The following is a 26820-nucleotide window of genomic DNA, read 5'->3' on the forward strand; positions in this document are numbered from 1 at the left end:
CCAATTATTCTCTCTCTCTCTCTCTCTCTCTCTCTCTCTCCTACAACATTCGTCTTCAGACTAGAGTACCATGGTTTCTGTCGTCAACCAACAGTGTAACAAGTGTTTTGTGTGTTTGTTGGTTATTAATGCGTGTGTGTGCTTGTGTGCATTTATTTGTGTATGTCAATGTTTTCAACTCCAACTTAAAATCCCCAACACATTCCCGTTTGACCATATAACACGTTTTACCCCATCAATCCTTTTTCCCTTTAAACCCATTCTCATGTTAAATCTATGAATCCTTTTCACACAGGATTTTCCATACTTATCCATAGTGATCTACTCGAACACTGTTACATAGTCGCCACTCTAATGAAGTCATCCACTTGAAACACTGTTACCGTTTTGAGGTTATAAGTCCTCTTCAGGCTACATGGTCCCATTTGAGGCTTTTGGGTGCCTGAATGTTAATTTCCCATTTAAGACCGTAGCTACCCCCTTGTTAATTTCCCATGGAGGCTGCAAGGCCCCATTTGAGGCTGTTGCGCCACACATTACTAATGTGGTTATATTGTTGGTTATATTGTTGGAGACTGAGCATTACTTACAGTTGGCAATATATCCTTAAATTTAATGTTGCTAAGTGTTAAGATTATCTATTATTTATAAACTCCTTTCACATAATGTTTTCTAACTTTTATCATTCTTATTCATGGCTGTAATGTGTACAAAATATCCAGGGTTAAGTTTGGCCCAAGTGGCTTGAATCTGTTAAAAGTATAATATTGCATCGGAATCATCAATAAATGTTTACGTATGTTTTGACAATTATTAATAATAATCTAAATAATAAGACTAAAAATGGTGCATATGGCGTGATTTCTCATTGACTGATGGAATTTCGACATTTCGAGAATAATTCTACAGCTTCCCATTGGTTGGGCTAGGTCACGTGAACGGGCCCAATTCGACGCAAATTGAGTAGTGTATGCCGTCACGTGGGAAGTATTGCGAGTTACAGTCGCAATATACTGTGTATATAAACAGAAAATTAAGCGTTTTGCTTCATTCCAATTTTTGGAGTTATTCACACTTATTGTGTTCTTGTTGTACGTCTGCATACGTGCTTTATGCTGTACTTAGAAATTATATGAGAGGAAAAACATTTGTTTGGACTGTTCAGTGAAATATGAAGTGCACATTATTTGCACTATACTATTATTCTAGAACTGTCATAAATTATTCAAAGGAATTCTGGACAGCGCCATCTTTACAATGTTATGGTTCTTGGAGGACCAATACCTTTCTGGCATTGAAAATTAATATGAACTTTTCTTTCATTTAGGACTTTCATTGACCTGTATAAAGATTAGCTTGGAATCACTTCAAAGTACTGGAAGTTTCCTCTCACAGCTGTTTCGTTTATAACCTAATAATTAAATTGTTTGTTGTTTTTTTTAATATAAAACTTGTTGATTTTGCTTGTTTTCTGCTACTTAAGTTTGTGACCATAGTTGTCACATAAATCACCAGTCGATACATGACGCCACAACATTGGTGTCTCAATTTGGATAATTTTGATATCAGACAAATCAGAGGAGATTACTTTTTGGTAATATTCACTGCTCCCTCTGTGTCTCTCTTTCTGTCTGTTTTTCTCTGTCTCTTCCTCTCTATCTCAATGCGTATGTAGACATATTTTTTGAACAGAACAAATGGTATTTAAGATTCAGTCGTTTGTAATGATGAGATAATTTATACTAAAAAAAACAAAAAACAAACAAAAAAAACAAAAAAAAAAACGCAAGAAACACCAGGCAAATGCAACAATAAAACCAGTGATGTGAAGGGACCTTTATGGACCCACAGATTGAGGCCAAACAATCAGGGTTTCTTGAACCCATAAAAGCCTGGGGGAGGCGGCACCATTCCCTTCCCCAGGAACAAATAGCAGGCTGCGGTGCAGTCAGAAAAAAATGTGACACATGCACAATTGTGCGCAGGCCACTATAATTAAACTCAACAACAACAACAACTTACCAGCCAGAAGGAATCGTTTATCCGACAACACATTAATCCATAAGCAAATTTCACTGTAGTACTTGCCATATTTCCAAGAGAAAAAAAATAAATTTTCAAAGAAACCGTGAACTTGAAAGTTCAGCACATGGTTATCCGCTAGGGTCCGTATTTGGAGGGTTTTTCATACACGGGTGTAATTTTACAATCAATATTAATTGCAACACAAGTTAGACACAAACAGTTTTACATCCTCCAAAGAAAAGGAGAGTTAAATACAATAATAGCGCAGATTTTTAATTGCCCAAGAATAATCTAATGCAACATGTTCTCTTCGTTACGGCTGGTACTAAGTATAACTACAATACAACTGTGTACCCCGTATCGTTTTATTACTTACAAGATAACTTTTCAAAATTGGAACTGATGAAAATGAAACATTTTCTTGTAATAAATATTAATTATTTATTGTTAATTCCATATGACATCCATATATTAAATGTGATAATACCTCATTGCTATGCAACGTTTAATGTTGTTTATTTATTTTTTTTTTTGCTCACTCGTATAACTGTGTACTTTGGATGCAGCGGTCACGTCACAGCCCTCATTAACATATTTGTATTAACGAGCCGCATGTGAACATTTGGACGTGAACTATATTGCACTAATGAAAACTTCTTTTTACTTTAAAGGAAAATATTGGGTGAGAAAAATAATCTACGTTGGGATTTGGACCGAGACAAGGAACACCCAGTCGCGGGGTTATATTATATCTCTGCACTCGGCAAGCCTCGTTGGGAGACAAATAATGTAACCTCTTGACTGAGATTTCCTTGTCTCGGTCAAAACCCCAACATAGATTCTATTATTCATTTCCCGATTAGAAACAAAACGGGCTGCCACCACTTTCAATTTTCCTCCTTAGAGATGCATCATGATGAGGAATGTAAACTTTCTCTGGAATGCAAAGTAATCTTAAACTATATTAATGTTAAATGTTTGCTCAGCTCAAGGAACCATGCTAGATAAATAGATAACAGAGAAACTAATCTTCATATAGTAAAACATAAATGATGGTCAAGTTAAGCCAGTTTTCAATAATAATAATAATAAGAAGAAGAAGAAGAAGAAGAAAATTGATGAACAACGACAATGATTAGAGGGAGGTGGTCAAGAGAAAGACCAACCCGAAATACCATAAGAAGCATGTGTAAGAGAGAAATAATACTAATAACAATAATAATAATAATAATAATAATAATAATAATAATAATTTCAATTACGTTTGAATCCTCATCCTCAGTGTCCAATTTTACTCCATCTTTCAGCCATGTGATTGTTGGGTATGGATAGCCACGGGCCTCGCAGTCAAGTATGATATCTTGTGCAACTGGACGAGCCACGAAGCGACTGCCGTCTTTATTTGGAGAGAAGATGGGTGGACCTGTAATTTATTTACTTGATTTTTGTACGATTTTTAATATTGATTATGCATCAGATATGCTTCCATCCCATAAAGAATTGTAAATAAATATGGGTCATTTAAATTGTATTATCGAATAAGTTGATTCCTTGTATTGAATAAAAACATCAATACAATGAAATTGAATTTTAGTAGATGGAACATCCAAAATAAAATATAAAATGGTTCAACTTAATGAAATACATTATATAGGAAAACTTATAATGTTGGTAAAACTACTTTTAAGTATATAACGGAATAAAGGCACATATATGAACTATTCTCCATATCACTGTCTGCACGTCCACGTGTCCCAGTGATAAGGATTGAAAATATATCCCCTACCCTCAGATGTATTATCTTTTCTCGATATCACTGTCTGCATGTTCATTTATCCTGATTATGTGGACAGACAATATGCTCCCATCCTTCACCCCCACCCCCACCGCATTTATGATCTACCTTCCATACAACTGGTTACCTGTCCACCTGCCTCACTGATATGGACAGAAAATATGTCCCATCTTAACAACGAATATAAAACATTTATCTGAGATTTCTCAAATCCTATCATTAATTCTTCTGATAATTTTTCTCATTTACATTTTTAATTTGAGGATATTTGATGATCATTTAACAAGCAGAATTAGTAGTAATGGGAGACGAGAGAGAGAGAGAGAGAGAGAGAGAAAGAAATAGACTTTAATGTCAAAAATGGGTCTTTGTAATCGGGGAACCAACGGGATTTTAACACGGGTTGGAAGCTCTAGGGACAATGGAATTTAATAAGGGACTGTGTAGGGACAAGGGGGGACTTGAATATTGATGGGACTGTCTAAAGACAATTGGGAAATGGTATGGGGACTATCTAGGGACAAGGGAACAAACACAATAGAGACATACACAGACACAGACATAGACGTATACAAACAAACAAACACACATACAACTATACAACAGACAAATAACAAATTTGGCAATAGAGAATAGACATCTTTTCAAGGCAATGGAGTGGCCCTGAAAAGTGCCTTGGTTTTTATATATGTTCTCTCTTCCCTTTTTCTACACCAACTACTCATTTTCTCCGGGACATTTTTTCTTATTTTTTTCTCATCCTTCTATCTATTTTTAGCTACAATTTGTGGAAACTCCTATGGAAAACCCAGTATATATTTACAGCCTCAACTTGTGTGACGATCCCATTTAAAACCCTAGTATCTGTTTATAGCTACAACCTGTGGAAATTCCTACGGAAAACCCCAAGTCTATATTTATAGCTTCAAAATGTATACCTTCAATAACGTCACTGTACTATACACTTGGGGAAGAAAGGCAACGGTGTTGCACGTGGCTGACCTCAATCGGGCAGTTACTGAATAACAATGTTGCAAGTGGCTGACCTGAATACGCGTTAATGTAGGTAGGTAGGCATGTGAAATGAATTTGATTGGGACAGAGAGAGTTTTATAGGCACAAACAAAGACCAATACCCACACACTCCAAACGTTATGTGTTAGCTTAGAATGTAAACGAAGAAGAAATTTCCCAAATAGACTATCCCTTACACCAACAAATACTATCCATCACATTAACAACACCATTTAACACCCCTAATCACACGCTATCCCAAAAGTCTTGTGTGTTAGGTCCGAATGTAAACGAAGATGTAATCTCATAAAAAGACTATCTCTTACACCATAAAAATATTATGCATCACACCACTATGCTATCCAGCAGAGCAGACTCACTATCCAAAATGATATGTGTTCGCTTAGAATTTAATAGAATGGGATGAAATCTCACGAACTAGACTATCCCTTATACCACAAAACACTATCCATCACACCATTATATCATCCAACATCCCTATTATATTTAGCATCCCATACACACGCACTATCACGAGAGGCCATTTGTAGCTTAGAGTTTAAGAGATACAGCTGACATCCCACTAAAATAATCTCACATGCCTTATATACCATCCAACACCTCATTATGGACTCTATCCAAAACGCCATTTGTTAGCTTAGAATGTAAGATAAGGAGAAGAAATCTCAAAATAATATCCAAAACATAACCTATACCATCCCTCACCCCTTACACACACACATACACACACACCACCTTGTGTCAGCTTAGACTAAAAGAGAAGGAGATGAAAACAAACAAAACATACTATTATTCACACTATAAAATACTATCTATCCCACCTACTATACCATTCCTCATCCCAATACCATTTAACACCCTTGCACGCACTATCCCAAAACACCTTATGTTAGATCAGAGTATAAGAGGAGGAGGTGAAATGTCTCTCACACACCTTATATACCATTTAACACTCCATACGAATACTATCCATCACCCAAAAAACTATTCAAAAATGTCCTGTGTTAGATTAGAATGTAAGAGAATGAGATAAGACAAACAAAACATATTATCCATTACATCTCTTCTACCAGCCAATACTCATACACTAAATACAACGTTTCGTGTCCCCTTAGATTTTAAGAGAAGATGAAATCTCATCAACGTACTATCCAAACATACCCATACCGTCCAACACCACACACACACACACACACACACACACACATATTCACACGCACACATTCCAAAATGCATTGTGTTGTCTCCACATACCAATTATCATGTCAAACTGGAAATGTATTTAAACAAACTATATATGACTGAATATACATAATATCTATCACATTACCTCTACCATTCAACACCCAATACAAAATTATCCAAAACACCTTGTGTAGTGTCCCAATACCTACTATCACACGTAAAGGGTATAGTGTAAAAGACACGAGATGAAATCTCACAAATATATTATCCATCACACCACATGCACTATTTAATAACCCATACATAATAGCCGAAATCCCTTTACCCCATCATGGTATATTCTTCTCAAAATTACAATGGAAATTTCCAGCACACCATTAAAGTCCTTTTTCTTCTTCTTCTTTCACTCTCTGTCTCTCCTTTTGAATTTTCTTAGCGACACGGGTTCGTCCTCGTGGTCATTTTTTTCTTAGATTTCTTGACCTGTAGAGGGTCTTCATCTTCTGAAAACCTGTCTCCCTCCTCTTGCTTTTCTTGTTTTCTCTTTTTTCTCTTTGAACGGAGAGGCTTTTTATTGTTGTAACGGTATTTCTGTTGTTTAGTCTGTTGTTGAATATATCTATAGCAAAGTGCTTAAGTGTGTTCAGTTTTCTTGTTTCAAGCCCTACAAAAGGATAATTGAAACACTAAGTTACGCGGACGTGAAGGAAAACAATCCTTTGTTACTACAGTCAGTTGTCTTTTTGTTCATTCTAATCATGCTTGCCTTATATCTTTATGTTTTAGAGGTCATATTTTTTCTTAAGAAAGTACATGCATCAATAAACGTACAGCTTGGGTCACAATCCTTGAGGTTCACTGTACTTTAGCTTCTTTACTCCGTTCAAACCCCAAATTCACAAGTTGGATGAAGAAGGAAAAAAGCATTAAATTAACATGCTACTAAATACTGTAACACTTCTGACTCTACCGATGTGAGTGCGAGTGTTTATGTCAAAATATTTAAGTGAGATAAACAAAATTGTCAGCTTCAAAACACGAAACAATTCTTTGACCGTTCAGTATTTGATGTGGTAAGAAGAAATGGTACAATGCACAACAGAGGAATTGTAAGTTCACATTCCAGTCTGTCTGCACTGCAATGGTAACAACGCATGAGCGTAGGCATTATTTTGCCATACTGCCTTAGAAAACAACAATGCATAACGTTTTATAAGCCATTTCATTGGCTAGGTTTTTTTTTACCGCGTTCGCTTCGAATTGACTTCTGTAGCTCTTCACACAGTGACGATAAAGGTTGTGTTTTTTCTGTGACTTACTGGTAGGGATTGACAAACAAAATTTAAAACTAACGCACGAACAATCGTACCCTGGGTGACTCATGAAAACTGTGTCAATCGTATTGTTAAATACATCACAGCATATTTAGATGAACTATTCTGTGAGAACATTTTAGTCGTTTTCGTGTTCGGTTCACTCTGGTGATATTTTACAATGGTGAATATTTCCTATAGATGTGAATGTCTACATCTAATGGTTCTTAAAACTTTTTTCGAAAAATATACCATAAAAACAAACGAAAGTGTCGTTAAAATTTTTGCAAGAAGGAATACCATAATCTCTCTCTATTTCTTTCTCTCTCTCTCTCTCTCTCTCTCTCTCTCTCTCTCTCTGTGTCTCTCCGTTGCAATAAATTTGATTTAAATCCTAATTTTTATCTATTCCTGTTTTAGGAAACCTCTCCAAAATGTGATCAGTAGTTACCATAATATTGTGGACTGTTCCGTTTGTCATGTAATTTGTTTTCTCAAAAACCTACACCCTAAAATTTGTAGAACGTTCTTTTTCTTCCATTAGTAAATGGTTGGATGACATAAAATCTTTAGTTTACTTGAACTTGTACAATTCAGATATCTTAGCTTTATTCTATTTTGTCACTGCAGTGTGTTACGGAAAACATTTCTGACATTTGATCTGTCGTTTTTCAGAAAGGAAACAAATACTTAGCTTTTTCAAGAATGACGCGAGTGACATTGCACTGTATAACACTGCTTATGGTTAACTCTGAATTTTAAAACCAAAACATGCGTTCACAAAGAAGTGTAACAATGTTCGACCTATCTATTCTCAGTTTACACTGTCAATAGAACAATAGTCAATGTTTTTTGGTGTAAGGGATAGTCTAGTTTGTGAGATTTCATCCCATTCTCTTAAGTTCTAAGCGAACACATGGCCTTTTGGATAGTGAGTATGACGTGCTGGATAGCATAGTGGTATGATGCATAGTTTTTTGTGGTAAAAGGGATATTCGTTTTTGCGAGACTACATCTTCGTTTACGTTCTGAGCTAAAACCAAGACCTTCTGGGCAGTGTGTTTAGGGCGTGTTAAATGGTATTGTTAATGTCATGGATAGTATTTGTTGGTGTAAGGGATAGTCTATTTGTGACATTTCTTCTTCGTTTACATTCTAAGCTAACGCATAATGTTTGGAGTGTGTGTGTGTGTGTGTGTGTGTGTGTGTGTTGATCTTTATTTGTCCCTATCAAAATTCATTTCACATACCCACCTACCTACACTAGCGCGTATTCAGGTCAGCTCTCATATTACTGGTACAGTTCACTTGTCCACGTGTCTTGATTACTGGACGTATAATACGCTCCTTCTCTTCAAGATCTATTCTCTATTCTCCATACAACTGGTTGCCTGTCAACGTGTCCAGGCAATTTTTCTATGGACAGATGATATGTTTTACTCGTCACCCTCCCGAACCCATATTTGTTCCCTATATGACTGTTTATAATCTTGCATAATTTATCTATCATTTAAAGTTTACATTTATATACAAGATATGAAAATAGAAATTTAAATTTTACACTTTTAATACAAGATATGAAAATAGAAATTTAAATTTTACACTTTTAATACATGATATGAAAATAGAAATTTTAAATTGAAATTTTTAAGAAAAGATATGAAATAGAAAGTAAATACCAGAAATATTTACATACCCTCATTTCCTTTCAGACGGTCTTCGGAATCTTTTGGGAGTATAAAAAAAAGGAATAGAATAGATAAGCGAATAGATACAAAAGCAAAAAAGTATATCTCTGGAAGTAAAAGAAAACCGAATTGAATAGAACATGGAGAAAATACGAAATACCATAATAGTGTAATGACACAACATGATTTAGAATTGAGGTTTACAAATATGCTGTACTGGACGTTATCAATAATTTACTAATTAAAAACTTTGGATTTTCCTAAATTTACATTTGGATGTACCTAAGTTTCCCAGACAATATATCCCGTACTCCAGACTATGATCAGTCTTCCATATAACTGTTTATACGTTCCCTTGTCGAGGCATCCCATTTATATGGACAAACAGCATGTCTACTCCCCATGTATGGTCTGTTCTGCATATCATTATTTACATGTCCACTTGTCCAGAGTATATGGACAGACAGTAGTCCTCCTCCCCATATTATATGATGTGTACTCCATATCACTGTTTACATGTTAGCTTGAGGGGCCCCGAGTGGCCAAGTGGTTTAAAGCGATCTCCGTTACGGATCACTGCCATCTCACCTCTGTCTGCGTGGGTTCGAGTCTCGGATTCATCCAATGTGGGTATGTGAGAAAGCTTGCCAGTAGCTTCTCGTGGGTCGGTGGTTCTTGCCGGTTTTTTCCCGGGTTCTTCCTCCACCATTAATACTGGCCGCCATGTATAGCCTGTCGTGTGCTGAAAAATGGCGTTAAGCCCTACAATAACAACAACAACAACAACATGTTAGCTTGTCCACATGTCCGAACACAGATTTATACGAACAGAAATGATGCTCATCTGTTCTACGTATCACTGCTTAAATGTCCATTGTCCACGTGTCCTGATTATATGGACGGACGATATGCTCTCCACCCCACCCCCACCCCCATATTCTTCTTTTCATGTAAGCGTATCCAGATTTCCAATTATATGGAAGAAACAGGAAATTATGTATCCACGTACTCACATAATAAAGGATTTTTCTTTCCATAGTTTATTCGTCGAGTTAAATGGTTGTGTTCATATGTGTGAAAGACAAGGGTCCTTACCAGAATTTCGACTAGTTACAACTCGAATTGTTGCATTGCCCCATGATTCCCCATACTGATTCTGAGCTCGACATGAAAAAGTTCCTGCATCTTCCTTCTGGATATTATGTATCACTAGTGAAAAACGGTTAATGGTATACCTACAAGATGAAATGTTGCAATGTTGAAAGTTATTGCTCAATCTGTCAAAGAGATCAAATAAACTTCGAATACTCAAAAAGAAATAAATAAACTTCAAATACTCACAAAGTGATAAAAGGAACTTCAAATACTCACAAAGAGATAAGATTAACTTCGAATTCTCACAAAGAGATAAAATGAACCTCAAATACTTACAAAGGGATTGAAAAAGTAGTGGTTATAAATACGATATTTGATGAAATTTTTGCGAAGAGCATGATTTTGTTGCTTAAATGTTTTACAACTGATTCATTTCCTTAGAGTGGCCTAGGTGGGTGAATGCTGCAAAGCAGTCGCCTTTACAGATCACTGCCATCTCACCGCTGTCCGTGTGGGTTCGAGTCTCGTGCTCATCCAATGTGGGTATGTGAGAAAACTTGTCATTTGCTTCCAGTGGGTCGTGGGTTATTACCATTGGTTTAAATGGTTCTTCACCCACCAGTTGTTCTGGTCGCCATAGCCTGTCATATGCTGAAAAATAGCGTTAACCTCAAAACAGCAACAACAACTCTTTAGATGACTATTGTTTTCTGACTTGTAAACTACTGGTAATTATTTATCATTAAACCGAAAAGTAATTTTTTTTTCTAAAAGCATTTTGTCAAGTTTTGCATTAAGAAAAGGATCCTGAAGAAGTTGAATGCTAAAAAGCTTGCCTACTCCTAAATTGTATAGAAAACTTTAGTTTGTGCTTTAGGAGTTTGAGATCACGTGATAACCTCATACAGATGAAGTGTATTCAAATATAATTTATTCATTACCATAAAACATTGTGGCATTTTTAAATATAATTTTCAAATCACTTAAATACTTTTATAAGTTTATGTCTAGTTTAAGATAATTCATGTGAGTATCTTCATGGGTTGACAAAGACCTACCTGCCATTTTCCCTCTCGTCTAGTAAAACCCCATTTCTGAACCAGTTCAGAAATGGTTGTATTTTGCCCTTAACTTTACAGACCAACTTGACTGTGGTGTTTTCAAGATGAATCTGTTCTTTCAGAGGTTTTTGCACCAATATAGGGGCCTTAGACTCTAAAACAATGAAAGAAGAAAAAAATTGCAACTCAAGTAAAGGTATATATCGGTATAACGACCATAATTTTACCGATATTATTAAATTAAGGGAAAAGGTTTACAAACACCAAAGAATTGTTTCACATTATATTTATAATATTGGTCAAACTGAAACTGTTTGCACATGCACTCTTTCTGTGACTTATATAACACGACACTCTTCCAAAACAAACAAATACTTTGAACAGGAATGAAGCAACATTATTTTCTGAATCATTTACACATGCTGTAAAGGAACGATTAGGTAATATACCACACATTGTATAGGAACCACTAGGTGATAAACCACACATCTCATAGGAACCCTTAGGTAATATACCATACATGGTATAGGAACCCTTAGGGAATATACCAAACATCGTATAAGAACCATTAGTTGATCTACCACACATTGTATAGGAACCTTTAGGTAGTATACCACACATTGTATAGGAAACATTAGGTAATATACCACACATTATATAGGAACCATTAGGTGATCTACCACACAATGTATAGGAACCATTAGGTAGTATACAACACATTGTATAGGAACCATTATGTGCTATATACCACACATTGTATAGGAACCATTAGGTAGTATACCACACATTATATAGGAACCATTAGGTGATCCACCACACATTGTATAGGAACCATTATGTGCTATACCACACATTGTATAGGAACCATTAGGTAGTATACCACACATTATATAGGAACCATTAGGTGATCTACCACACATTGTCGATTCTTTGCCAAGAATAGTATCGTGCGTCCTGGATTAATAATACTTTGCAAAAATAACTAATGCAGTCAAACTAATGTTTCATGGATCACGTCGTCACGCTTAGAAATATTGCCAAAATACCGACATTACTATGCCTTAGAACAATATGTCTAACTTGATTATAACATTTGTTCAATGTAGTAAGGGGGGTCTGCTGCTGCGTTTTTATTCTATGAATGCAAAGATATCGTAACTTTTGAATTCCTAAAAAGATTGTGTCATGTTCAAAACAATGAATATACAAGATTTCATAAAGCAGTCCGAAATGTACACCAAATGTCTACAAACAAAACAACAACTATTTCATTCCTTTGATATACACCAAAGACCGAGTATGAGTCCCTAAACACTGTAATGGAAGGATCTTTTTAACCAATGTTTCTTCTTCAACAGGAAAACCTCTACTTGGAGCAACCTCTTTAATTGTTCTTGGTACCAACCGTTGCTGATAGTGATTTACTCTTTAGCTTAGACTTTTACAAAATTATACATGGGACATATGAATGTATTTAAAATGCAGTCACGTGTACGTATATTCATCCTTAAGTAGTAAAGTGGGCAACCCTAGCGACAATAATAAGGTCCATGCCCCCCGGGCCACTCTAGCGACAAGGAGAACTTAACATGGTTAAATACGGGGCTTGTCTAGCGACCAAAATATTGGGCCTGTTTAGCGACAAAAATTATTGGGCCTGTCCAGCGACACAAAATATTGCGTCGGTTTAGCGTCAAGGGGAATTGAACATAGGGATGTATAGCGACAATGGATTGGGACTGTATAGGGACAATAGGAATGATGACGTCACGGTACTGGACACTGGCAACAATGTCCTCCAGGTGTTATATAAAGTTATATGTTCCGCCCCTCCAAACGTTATAGATTTTCACGGCGATTCACGGACAACTGGAATTACCATTACAAAACACCCTGGGACGATTCACGGACAAGATTTATACGGATAAAAGTTGGGCCTGAAAGCGACAAAAAGGTATTGGGTCTGTATAGGAACAATAAGAATGGAACAGAAGAGGTGACGCCACGGTACTGGACATTGGCAACACTGTTTCTAGGGGCTGACCTCAATCGGGCAAAACGGTGACAGTGGAAAAACATATATAATGCCTGGCGGGGCGGGAATATAACTTTATATACATAGAATCACGTACCAAACAATCCATAGTGATGAGAGTGCTATTCTAAAATACATTTGTATACAAAGCAACAAGCACATACTAAAAACATCCATGTTATTTACTATCAATACATTTAGGAAAAGGATTTTTTTTCTACAAAACATCATTACCTACAATAACCTCAGCTAAAGGGTTAGTGGTTACAGTCACACTACTCCACATTCACACAAAACAAACACATTGACCAGCGACAAGGGCGTTTTTAAGGGAAAAAAACAACACACAAGCACACAACAAAATACACCCACAAGCAACATACACACATACAAACAAACGTGTGCATACAAAAACATATAAATACACACACACGCTTTATGTTAAAGGATAAGCTTTTTGTTAAGGGAAGAAACAATCACACATACATACACACAAATACACATACACACATATAAACGTAAGCGAACGCACACAAACACATACTAACACACAAACACAAACACTTTTTTGTTAAGTGGTATGTTTTTGCTAAGGAAAGAAAACAAACACACACGCACACTGTCTTACAAGGCCAGAGAAATGAAGCGTTTATAGGCACGTTTCTGTTTTTTAACTAACAAAGGCAGACAAATAGTTTGGTGTATTTGACTAATGTCTCTTTTCTAGAAAGTTGGTGGTAGCCCTGAAAAGGGCTGTTTTGTTAACCGGGTTATGGCAATCTTTATATCGTCTGGGATTGGGCCCCCGTCTGGCTGTAGGCTTTCACACTGGGTAGGGTCTGCTTCATCGGAAGGAGAATAAGAACTAGTTCGTGTCCAAGCTCCGGCTGTTTCTGAAGTCTGTACTTCTCCATCTTGATTTCGTCTTTAAACACCTCTTCTATCAGGTCTTGGGTCACTTTCAACATCCTGACATTCTCTATTTCTTTAGGTTTGGGTACCAGGCTTTGCTGGACACGATGTAAAATCACGTGGGCTTCGTTCAGCTTTGCTTGTCTTGAACACATCTTCATAGGTGGACGAGTCAATAATAGATGGTCAGACGGGAGACCGTCTCACTTTATAGGTCTCAAGCATGGACGCGACAGAAAACATCCCTACGATTTTCTGGGAGTAGGAACGCTATATAGTTTATCTTACGGTGTGGGATAGAGAGAAGTCAAAGAGCATGTATACAATTTTTCGAAAACAAACTACTAACATATTTTCAAAACATAAAATTTTCGATTCAAGCAATCAACAACTATCAATAAAACAATTCATATAATATCAAAGAACACATTTTTGACAAGGTTGACATCGTTGTGAAGTCAAGCTAAACTTCCAATGAGGGAGATCATTGGTCCATTGATGGACGCTACGTTTCCTTGGTAAATGCAAGAGATATCCATAACGGTCACAACACCATCGTTCTATTTTTTCATCGTTTCTAGAACAGTCACAATCAAACTAAGTCACTAAATGTTCTAAGGAATATCCAAGACTGCGTTGATGAAGAAATCACATACAATAGTAACCACACACCATGGAATCTGTGCCTTCTAATTTCACATTATTGAATCGTGTCGTCTGGGCATTTCTTCTCATAAAGTCGACGATGTCGTCTTCAAAACGGTGGGAATCCTTACGAATCGAATTACTCCACACAAATATCGTGGGGAAAGTAGACGGCTACCCTGCGGGTTCCTGGGAGATGACTGTGGTCCGTGTAGATGCCATACGCGTGATGGTCTTTAAGTTTGTGATGAGGCAGTTCATCTTTAGCGCACACGACAGGCTTCCTGGAAGTGGTGTACGAACTGTTGTTCAAAAGGTGATAAATTTCCCAGGTATCCATTTTGTTTGGTTTTTTCTTGTTTTTGCACAGGAAATTATAAGTCATCAATTCAGTCCTGACTTTTTGAATTAAACTCTCTGAGAAGTAAATGTCTATTAGCTCTGTCTTTGTACTCTGTGCCAAGAGAAATTCGATGCGACGGATCTCTAGATTACTCAATGGAGGGGATGAATGTCACGCAAATCTTTAAACCACTGACGAAACAAAGCTTCTTCCGAGAAGGGACACCAAACTTCCTTCAGATACTCGTCTAGTGTTAGTAGTAAATGGGGCCACCCTACGTACAATGGGAATTAGCATTACAGGGACCCCTGGGCCACTCTACGTACAATGGAAATTTAACATGGCGAAAAATCGTGGGCCACTCTACGTACAAGGGGAATTGAACATGGTGAAAAATCGTGGGTCACTCTACGTACAAGGGGGAATTTAACATGGGGGAATAGAGTTTGGGTTTGTCTAGGGACAAGGGGAATTGAATATGGGATTTTTTCTTTTTTTAAAAAAATTTAAATTTAAATTTAAATTTAAAAAAGGGGTAGGCAATGGAAAGGCTATCTCTTTTCGAGAAATATGGCTGGCCCTGAAAAGGGCCTTTGGGTTTATGTTAATGTATCCATTAACATAAAGGGCACCGCATTGGTCTTCTTCTTCTTGTTCTTAGGCTGCGTCTCACTGTTGGTCCGTAAATCAGCACTCTTTTCAGGCATCCTTGTCTTTCAACGTAGATCCTACGTATCCACAGACTGGTGTTTGTCCTGTGGACAACGGTCCACTTGGATCGGACATACATGGGTATGTCCGTCCTAAACATCATGGAAGACACAAGGGTGGATGACTCAACTGTGGTCCACATCTTGAAGCGACGAGAACAGGTGAATCAATGTAGTGTCACTGCGCTTATTTATAGGCAGAGGTAGGATTGAAACGGATTGAGTTCATTCACCAATCCGAACACGCGTTACAAAATTCAGTCAGCTCGCATCCAATCCGAAGAGAACAGTTTGTGACGTCACGTGGTCTATATAGATTCGCTAGCGCTTGTGTGCAGTCAATCTATGCGAAAGTGATTCAACATGACGGAAACTCAGAAAACGATCCATTGGGGTGCACCAGCAGGGGAGACTGCCCAAGGGAACCCGGACTTACTTTCAGAAGAGGTACATTGGGATTTTGTGGATTTTCTTACCTCGCAAGAATTTGTTCCGGAACCTTCGTTACCTTCTTCATTACCGCAAGTGGAGAATTTTAGACAGAGACAGAAAGAAGAATTGGAGAAATTTATACAACGACAAAAGGAAGCGGAACAAGCTTTTCTCCTACAGCAGCAGCAGCAGCAGCAAGAAGAAGAGGTATGAAAAAAACAACAGCAACAACAGCAAGAAGAAGTAGCAGCAAAGAAACAAGAGGGTGAAAATCAAACGGTCACGGTACTGTTGGACATTTTAGCGGAGTTAAGAAGTCTGAAACAAATGTATCAGACTTCTTTATCACGACCGAAGAGAATACGACCTTCCCGAGCTAAACACGTCAACCCTGTGACTAAGCCTGCCGTACCACCCTTAGTGATTTCAACTCAATCATCATCATCAACATTACGCAGTTCAGAAGTAGGCCTTGGCCGTGGCAAAGGCTTAAGGCAGTTAAAGTTGATTGGTTAAACTCACCCCTACACCAAAAAAGGCCCTTTTCAGGGCCACCCACATTTCTCGAAAAGAAATACAATTTCAATTTGCCAATAACTCAAAAAAAACCCCCACTCATTTTAAACTTATAGTACGTGTCTGTGTATGAGTGCGTGAGTGTAGCTTCTTATTTTAAAATCAAAACTCAAAGACACTTACCTTATATCATTAATGTATTCTTTTCTCCATTTTTTATAATCCAATTGACAATTCACAACACAACACTTTAATTAAAAGTTCATTGACTTCTTCTTTCTCCTTATTTAGTCTCTCTGTTTTTTTAATTTCTTCACCGTCTTTTCCTCATTTTCTTCCTTTCTTCTTTTCTTCTCCTGTTTCTTTGCCTCTTGTAAATAGAATTGTCTTCTTTCTTCCTCTTCTTCCTCTGAAGAATCCCTCTCTTCTTCCGAAGAATCCCTCTCTTCTTCTGAAGAATCCTTCTTTTCTTTTGACTCCTCTTGTTTCTTTTTTGGGCAATCTGGAGACCAATGTCCTTTTTCTTTGCAATAATAACAGGTATCTTGACTTTTGTCTTTTTTAGCCCCTGTTTTTTTTTTCTTTTTTGACGGTCTGGACACTCTGAAGACCAATGCCCTTTCTTCTGACAGATATAGCAAGTATCTTGACTTTTATCTCGAAAGGAAGGAGAGTAGTCCGTGGGCTGGTCTGAAGAGAATTTTCTAATGACCCCTCGCAAAGCTCTGACGAAACGTTCGATTTGGTTAGTCTCTTCCATCGTTGTGCTCGGCTTGAGAGTGAAATGAATAGTGAAAAGGACAAGACACACACCCTTTTATATACGCTGGTCTGCCGTGACTATAAATTAGTCTATGGTGTTTAAACTTGAGTCATTTGACGTTTTTCACTCAAGATGAAACGATCCTATTCATTCGAGAAGAAAGAAGAAGAAGAAAGTAAGAGGCAGAAACGTGATCTATCGCCTCGTACCAGGGCTGAAATCTTGGCACAAATTCATGCCAGTGATTTTGAAGAGGACATGAGTGAACCAGAATCCGAACCCTCTAAACCAAGTTCACCACCCTTAGTCAACCCTGAAAAGTACTATTCCATTCGAGAGACGGAAAAGCGCTCCTCTAGAAAATTTAGAACCACGGCTTACACCTACACGGTGAAGTTTAAAGATTTCAAGTCCGACGTACCCTTAGAGAAAGCAGAAGGGTTTATCACCGAGATGTGGGATTCTTTGCTCACCGCACTCAAGCGACAATGTCAACCCAAAGAAGACGATCGCTTGACACTATCCATAGATCACGACGGTTTGAAATCCCCTGTTTGGATCGAGTTTAGCAGACCCGCAGAACTAACCCCTTCCAAAGTCATGGACAAGATTCAACACGTACAACAATCTAATGACCAGTTTGACATCACCGATGGTAAAACCACACTGAAAATGGCCCACGTCTCTCCTCCTCAAGGGACTGGACGCAAAAAGATGTTATTGGTGGACGACCTTCGCAACACCAAAACAAGTCTCGTCCGAATTAACAACCCTCATGACCAGATGTGCTTAGCTCGTGCCATCGTGGTGGGACGAACCTATGCCAACAAGAACGACACGACAGAATGGAAAAGAACCTGGAACACTATTCAACGTTCCCATCTAGCCAAACAACGAAATGAAGCAGAACTCCTGTTACAACAAGCCGGACTGTCCAAAGACACACCCTGTGGCATTCCTGAGATGCAAAAATTGCAAGATGCCCTAGCTCCACGCTACACCTTGAAAGTGCACCCTCAAGAAATGCGCGGACCTCTGTTGTTTCGAGGCCAAGACTTTAAGGACGGAAAATACATTCATGTTTATTATCACGATGACCATTTCGATACCATTACCACTATCACCGGATTCCTGGGATACAGATATTACTGTGAGAAATGTGATTATGGTTATAACAATCGAGAGCAACACAAGCATTGTGGATGGAAATGCCCAGGATGTTTGGCCTCTCCACCCGGTCTGAGCGAAGAACCAGTGCCTTGTTCGACTTGTCTGCGCACGTTTGTCAGCCCTACCTGTTACCAACAACATTTGAAAACACAAGGTTCACAGAAGAAATGTGCTTGTCAACTCCTGAGATTGTGCCCTACCTGTGGACAAGGCATACGTACCAATAGTACCAAGGCACACGTATGTCGAGGAAAGAAAAAATGTCACATTTGTCATCACATCGTGGACTTGGAACACGAATGCTACGTGCAAAAATACCAACCCCCACCAGAGAAAGAGGACGGTCACAAGAAGAAAGGCAATTTCATCTTTTTCGATTTCGAATGCATGCAAGAGACCGGCATTCACATTCCTAATTTCTGCGTGGCTCATCGAGCGTGCGAGAAGTGCATTCAAGAACCTATCTTCAGTCATTGCCCTCACTGCAGCAAGATTCCCGGAGGGCGTGAAAAAATCTTTCGGGGACCGAACACGTTAGCCGATTTTGCCCAATGGGTTTTAGACCCCATCGACAAGACGTGGAGCCAAGAGGACATCGAACGTTACGGAGATTGTCATCGTCATGCCACGGTGATGGCTCACAATTTTTCCGGATACGATGGACAGTTTCTTTTGAGGTACTATACGGAACAAGGCACCGAACGTCCTAAAGTCACTTTGAACGGAGCCAAAATCATTTTCATGCAAGTGGGACAAGTGCAGTTTAAAGATTCGATGAGCTATTTGGCCATGCCTTTGAGTCGAATGCCTAAAACGTTTGGAATGACAGAAATGGCTAAAGGGTACTTTCCACACTTTTTCAATACGGAAGCCAATCAACACGCCGTTCTACCCCATTTACCTGAGGCTCACTATTACGACCCCGACAACATGCGTACCGAACAACGAGAAGCTTTCTACGCTTGGTACCAGGCTCACGCCTCGGACCCTTTCGACTTTCAGGAAGAAATGTTAAAGTATTGTCGTTCCGACGTGGACATTTTACGGCGTTGCTGTGGAAAATTTCGAGAACTGTTCATGGAACACGGAGGGGTCGATCCTTTGAAAGAAGCTTGCACCATTGCCAAAGCGTGTTCCTTAGTGTATCGACAACGATTCATGCCTGAAAACACCGTGGCTGTCATCAGCCCTCAAACGACCCACTTTGTCAAGCGTCAATACTCGGTCAAAGCCCTACGTTGGTTACATTACTTGTGCGACAAGGAAGACAAGTGGATTCAGCATGCCCGCAACGGAGGGGGTGAAAAGACCATCGGAACGTATTCGGTAGATGGCTGGGACTTAGAGAACCCCAAGATCGTGTACGAGTTTAACGGTTGCTTATTTCACGGATGTCCCGTCTGTTACCCGGACCGTGACACTAAAAATCAGTTTTTACAACGAACCATGGAAGACTTCTACCAGGACACTTGTCAGCGACGCCTAAAGTTAGAACAGCAAGGATACCAAGTGGTGGAAATGTGGGAACACGAGTACGATCACCGTTTGAAAACCGATCCCGAGTTTAAACGCCTCGTGGAAAGTTACCAGTTCATGGACCCGCTGAACCCGAGGGATAGTTTGTACGGAGGAAGGACCAATGCCACCTGTTTGCTGTACCAAGCCGACGAAGAGAAAGGAGAAGAAATCAAATACTTGGACGTGTGTTCGCTGTATCCCTACGTGTGCAAATATTGTCGTTTTCCTGTAGGGCACCCGCAATTGCTGACGGAACACATCGACCTGAAAAACATTCGACAATACGAAGGCTTGATCAAGTGTAAAGTTTTGCCTCCCACGAACCTATACCATCCCGTCTTACCTCACCATTGTCAAGGCAAACTGATGTTTCCCTTGTGCCGTACTTGTGCCGAAACGTGCAACCAAGACCAGCCTTGCCATCACACCCAGGAAGAACGTGCCTTGACGGGAACCTGGGTCAGCGTGGAATTGTTCAAAGCTCTGGACATGGGATACGAACTGTTAGAAGTGTACGAAATTTATCACTTTCCCAAGACACAACAATACCACAAGGGTGACCCTACTCAGAAAGGCATTTTCGCTGACTACGTGGATGCCTTTTTGAAACTGAAATAAGAAGCCAGCGGCTATCCGTCCTGGTGTCACACTCCCGAAGACCAAATACAATTCAAAGAGAAATACCGGGAACAAGAAGGCATCACTTTAGTCCACATCGAGAAAAACGAAGGCAGACGATCGTTTGCCAAAGTGGTGTTAAATTGCTTGTGGGGTAAAATGGCACAACGACCGTGTTTACCCAAGACGGAATATTTGACAGAACCTTCCCGCTACTTCCAGATGATTCACGACAAAACCAAATACATGAAACACGTGGACGTCGTTCGAGAGGATTTGATCTTGGTCAATTACGAAGAAGATCTGGACTTTGTACAAGACGACCCTTTTGGAAATGTCATCATTGCGGCTTACGTGACAGCCCATGCTCGCTTAAAATTGTACGAAGCTTTAGAACTGTTAGGGGAACGCGTCCTGTACTTTGACACGGACAGTTGCATTTACATCCATCACCCGATTCAAGATCACCCTGACATCGAAGGAGACCGTTTAGGAGCCTGGACAGACGAGCATCCCGACGACAAGATTCTAAGTTTCGTCAGTGGCGGTCCCAAAAATTACGGCTACGAATACCGGGACAAACAAGGAGAAGTGCACACGACGTGCAAAGTGAAAGGACTGACTCTGAATCATCGTACCAGTCGAGTGGTCAACTTTGGGGTATTGAAAGAAGCCTTGCAATCGGGAGAGGATGGAAACTTTAAAGTGACCACCTATCAACCGAACAAGATTGTACGTTTACCCACTCACCACATTGTCAGTCGGCCCTTGGAAAAAGTCTATCAAATCGTGTACCAGAAGCGAGTGCGACTTCCCAATCATTTCACCTTACCGTATGGACACGTCGGTATTGGTCTGTATATAAAAAGGAACCCTAGGCAAGATCGATAGTTCATTGTTCATTGAAGTAACTTACCATGTCGTTGACGAAGAAGAAACCAGATTGGTTTGGCTTGGACCCAAGAGGTGGCCCAGTATGCACGAGAGTTATTCAAGGAAAAAAGTTACTTTTCAACCCGTGTTAGTGACGGTGCCAGAAGAACCCGTCACCCAGGACAGGACTGTCGTGGACAGGCCTGAAAGACCCTTTCGGGAGGACACTTGTGTGACCTTACCCCCTACTATAGAACTGGTTAGAACTTTACCCAAAACATGTGGTTGTTGTACAGACACTTGTTTTTATTCCACGTTCATGGTTATCATGTGCCTTTTATTCTTGTACTTAAGCCTTTGGCTTTTATGTATTTTTGTCTTTCGTATTCATGTTTGAAAAAAAACATTCAATAAACGTGTTCTGAAAAAGTATATAAACTCTTGTCTTGTTTGTTTTTCGTGTCACAAGTGACATTTCTCACACCATGGCTACCTCTGCTGTCTCTGCTCCCTCTTCCCCTACTGTCAAAGTCATCGACAAACACTTAGATCGTGCCAGTTGGGAGGCTTTGTATCTTCGCCATCCCTTTAACATGCTCATTGCTGGACCTAGCGGTTCAGGCAAAACCGAATTCGTCAAACGTTTGATCGAACATAAACATCATTTGATCGATCGGCCACCTCAACGGATCGTGTGGTGTTACAAAGAGTGGGAATCGGCGTACAACCTCTTGCGAGAAAGTCAAGGCGATTCCATCGTGTTTGTGGAAGGCATTCCTAAAGAAGACGACGGCATCGTCTCTGACTCCCGTCAAACCCATTTGGTCATTTTCGACGACATGTTAGGAGAAGACGAAGAAGAAATTAAACTGTGGTTCACGCGCAAAGGGCATCACCGTAATGCCAGTGTCGTTTACATCACCCAAAATTTGTTTCAACAAAGTAAAGCCCATCGCACCATCAGTCTCAATGCGCATTACGTGGTCTTGTTTAAAAGCCCTCGAGATAAATCGCAAGTGCAAGTCTTAGCCAAACAGTTAGGAACGCCTTGGCTGACTCAGGCGTACGACGATGCCACTCAAACGCCACACGCCTATTTACTCGTCGATTTGAAACCTACGACTCCCGAGGATTTGCGATTTCGTACCCACTTGTTTCACCACTGGTGCCAAGACGGAGGGCCTGTCCTGTACACGTCTCCGTCCTCGACTTCATTTCACTCCCCATAAAAAAATCTATAAAAACCTCAGACCCTTTTTCGTCTGTCTCACACAGTGTGAACATGACGTCCATTCAGTCGCATCTTCCCGTCAAATTGATTCATGCCTTGTATGGCATCAGTCGAGAAAAAAATCCACAAACACGAGCCCGTGTCTTAGAAGCTAGTCTCAAACAAGTCTTACGATGGTTCACGGTGACGGCACGTCAATTACTCCAAGGAATCATTCAGATTCCTCATCAAACCAAACGCTTTTTCGATCGAAACAAAGTCGCTTTGGTCCAACTGGCCGAACCCCGCATCGACATTCAAACCAAAAAACAAATCATTTTGAAACCTGGAGGGAGCGGTACTCTAGGAGGGGTCATCATTCGCTCTCTCTTAAGATGGGATCCTAATGCCCCCAAAGTTATCCCCAAGAAAAAAGTCCAACGAAGCCCCAAGAAGAAGAAAAAGACCAGGTCCCCAAGGAGAACTTCTCCAGTGGCAGGACCCTCCTCTGACCAGACACCACCACCACCCCGGAAAAAGAAAAGAAGCCTTCAGATAAAGAAAGAGAAAAAAAGTCCCCAGAAAAAGAAAAGTCCACAGAAGAAAACTAGTCGCAAGAAAGGTACTTCGGCCAGGACGCAACCTTACACTCGCAAACCACGACCTGCCACGGCGGTGACTGCGTCTCCGGCAGCCTCACGTTTGTCCACTTCTCCGTTAATGACACCCAGAACTGAAGAGTACTTGGAGACGTTGATCATACCAAGAACTTCTCCGTTGATGACCCCCAAAAGAACTTCCCCAGTGGCAGGACCCTCCCATTTAGCGGCAGTGGCTGCTGCTCACAAAGTACCTTCTCCCAAAATCAAAGTCCATGAAAGATCGGGCATGTTACAAAGTTTACTGGATTTGTCCAAGCAAGAACTGGCTCGATTTAGTCCGTTGCGTACCCCCCTGCACGACGTGTCATGCCTTTCCTCAAACTAATATACGACGTAAAGACAATCAGTGGCGACGCGTACCAGTATAAAAAAGACCTGTGACCAAGTAGAGGTATCAGTGAACTTGTAAAAGATGTCAACTCCAAGAAGCCAAAAAAGAAAGAGACAAAAGCAGACGCGTCATCCGACAAAGCGCTTAGCCAAGCATCGACATTACCCTAAGAAAAGACACAGTCGTTCCAAGAAAAAGAGGCGTCAACAAAGGGGAGGATTCCTTGGCGATTTTGGGAAAAACATTGTCACCTTTATGACAAAGCGATAGTCCCAAAAAAGATAAAAGGGTGTGTGTTAAGTCATCGACGTTAGTGTCTGTTTGGTGAATGTCCCGAAACCCACAAGCAAAGATGTCACCCTCCAGAAAACCCCAAGGAGAGAAAAGGAAAGGATTGCCTCCATGTTTAGTCAAACATGGGGACATGTTATCTGTCCTGTCCAAAGCTTCTCCACCCCTACGAAAAAAACTCATTCAATCGGCCTCCAAAGAGGTCATCGATACCGTGTACGAATGTTGTTTGAACGTCTTGAAAGGTACGATCCCTTTGTCCAAACACCAGAAACAATGCTTAAGCAAACATCGTCACGTTCTTCGCCAAATGGTTCAAAAGAAAATTCCCATTCGTCAAAAAAAGAAGATGTTAGTGCAACGTGGAGGTATTTTACCTCTCTTGTTAGGCCCCATACTGAAAGGAGTCTTGGGAACCAGTTTGGGAGGACTGGTGGGAGCAAGATAAAAAGGCCCTCGGAAGTTCCAAGATCTCAGAATCGACCCCTGACAACCCCATGGAAGGACGAAAACTAGCTTTAGTGCCTTACAAACGATGGATGGAATACCATCGGTGGCAAGAACAACGTACTCCGCATTTACCTCCCAATCCCAATTTGAGCGAGATGTCCCAGTTACAACACGAATTGCAATCGTTGATGGATCGCCAAGATTTGTCCGAAACAGAAAAATCGCAAAAGTACGGTCAACTCTTGCAACGACTGCAACTCTTTCACCAGAAAGCTTTAGACGGAACAGCTCTACCCACTTTGAAAGATTTTAAGACCTTGATGAAAAGTCCAAGACCATCACCAGTACCAGTACCAGTACCATCACTACCCGTGACCAAGACAGAAAAAGAAGAAGAAGAAGAAGGGTTTCAAACTCCACCAGAAAAAGTACGCAAGTTAACAACACCACCTACCTCCAGAATTGGATGGATTAAAAAGATGATGGCCACCCCTTCTTCATCACAAGAGAAAAAGAAAGTGAAGACAGAAGAGAAGACAGAAGTGAAACAAGAACCGATATCCCCCGCTCAGACATCCTCCTCTTCGACACCTATTGCCGGTCGCACACGCAAAGCATTGCAATCCAAGAAAATACCCCAAGAGAAAAAGAGTAGCATCCTCCAAGAGTGGGTGCCTTATTAACACACCAACCAACACAAAAAAATGGAAAAAGTCTTAGCCAGCATTTACTATGATCCCTCGCATCCTGCAGGTTACGCAGGAGTTCAAAAATTGTATCGTGCTGCCAAAACTCGATTGAAAAGTCTCCGTTTACCTCAAGTGCAACGATGGTTACAAGAACAAGCTACCTACACTTTACACAAACCCATTCGACGCAAGTTTGCCAGAAGTCGCACCCGAGTGGAAAGCATCGATCATCAATGGCAAGCCGATTTAGCCGATGTCTCTCATTTGGCCAGCTACAATCGTGGCTACAAATATTTGTTTTGTGTCATCGACGTCTTTTCCAAATTTGCCTGGGTCGTGCCCTTGACTTCCAAATCGAGCAGCTAGTTAGTGAGAGCCCTGCAACGGGTGTTGAAACAAAGCGGTCGTCACCCTCTTCGATGGCAAACGGACAAAGGCACCGAATTTCTGAACCAAGCTTTCCAAAAAGAATTAAAGAAACGTGACATTCATTTTTTTACCACCGAGAATCCCGAAACCAAAGCCAGCATCGTGGAACGTTTTCAACGCACTTTGAAAGAACGCATGTGGAAATATTTTACGCATCACCACACTCTGAAGTACATCGACATCTTACCGCACCTGGTGCAAGCGTACAACCAATCTTACCATCGAAGCATCGGACGTGCCCCGCAAGACGTGACTCCCGAGAACGAAGTGTTGGTGTTTGAGCGCCTGTTCGGTACGTCCCCAACGAGGGCTGTCCCCAAGAAAAGTAGAGAGTTGGCCGTAGGAGATTGGGTGCGCATTGGCAAAACCAAACGCACCTTCGACAAAGGTTACTTACCTAACTGGACGACCGAACTGTTTCGCGTCACTGGACGAGTGCATGGCCGTCATCCTGCCGTCTATAAATTGGAAGACATGAACGGAGAAGTGCTCAAAGGAACGTTTTATTTGCCCGAGTTACAACTTGTGACCAAAAAAGAAGACGACGTGTACGACATCGAAAGCATTCTCGAACGCAGAACCCGTAAAGTGGGCAAACGACGTGTCAAAGAAGTCAAAGTACGTTGGAAAGGATATCCACCCAGTTTCGATTCTTGGATCGACGCTTCGCAAGTCATCGACTATAAAAAGAAGTGACCATCATGCCCTTTCACACAGACGCAGCTACGTCGACCACTCCTCCTTCACCCAGTTCTTCTGTGCAAGATTTACAAAAACATCCCTTGTGGGTGTGGTGTGGAGAACGTGTGCCTAAAACGCAAATCGTCTTTTTCTGCCAAATCTTCGTGGTGTATTGTGTCATCGGGGCAGCCATCGCCAATTTGAGTTTGCAACAAGGAGACAAACAATTGTGGACCATTTTATTGAGCAGTTGCATCGGTTACCTGCTTCCCAATCCCTCCCTGAAATTCTCCTCGAACGTTAACCACGGAAACCTTGTGTCCAGTGCCAGTGTCAGTCACCACT

General features: G+C 40.3%; 1 protein-coding gene across 1 annotated transcript in view; it reads right to left on the bottom strand.

The window, feature by feature from the left end:
- Positions 1–26820, bottom strand: part of LOC149779683 (hemicentin-1-like) — a 425151-nt gene that overhangs the window by 40111 nt on the left and 358220 nt on the right. Inside the window, exons 31-34 of the mRNA XM_089938453.1 lie at positions 11195–11351; positions 10137–10276; positions 9050–9079; positions 3288–3448 (exon numbers count right to left, since the gene is read on the bottom strand). Coding sequence (XP_089794579.1) covers positions 3288–3448; positions 9050–9079; positions 10137–10276; positions 11195–11351 — 488 coding nt within the window. The remainder of the gene's footprint in view (positions 1–3287; positions 3449–9049; positions 9080–10136; positions 10277–11194; positions 11352–26820) is intronic.

The sequence above is a fragment of the Sinohyriopsis cumingii genome, chromosome 17 (assembly GCF_028554795.1).
Source record: "Sinohyriopsis cumingii isolate HCF-2022 chromosome 17, ASM2855479v2, whole genome shotgun sequence".
NCBI classification, from domain to species: Eukaryota; Metazoa; Mollusca; class Bivalvia; order Unionida; family Unionidae; genus Sinohyriopsis; species Sinohyriopsis cumingii.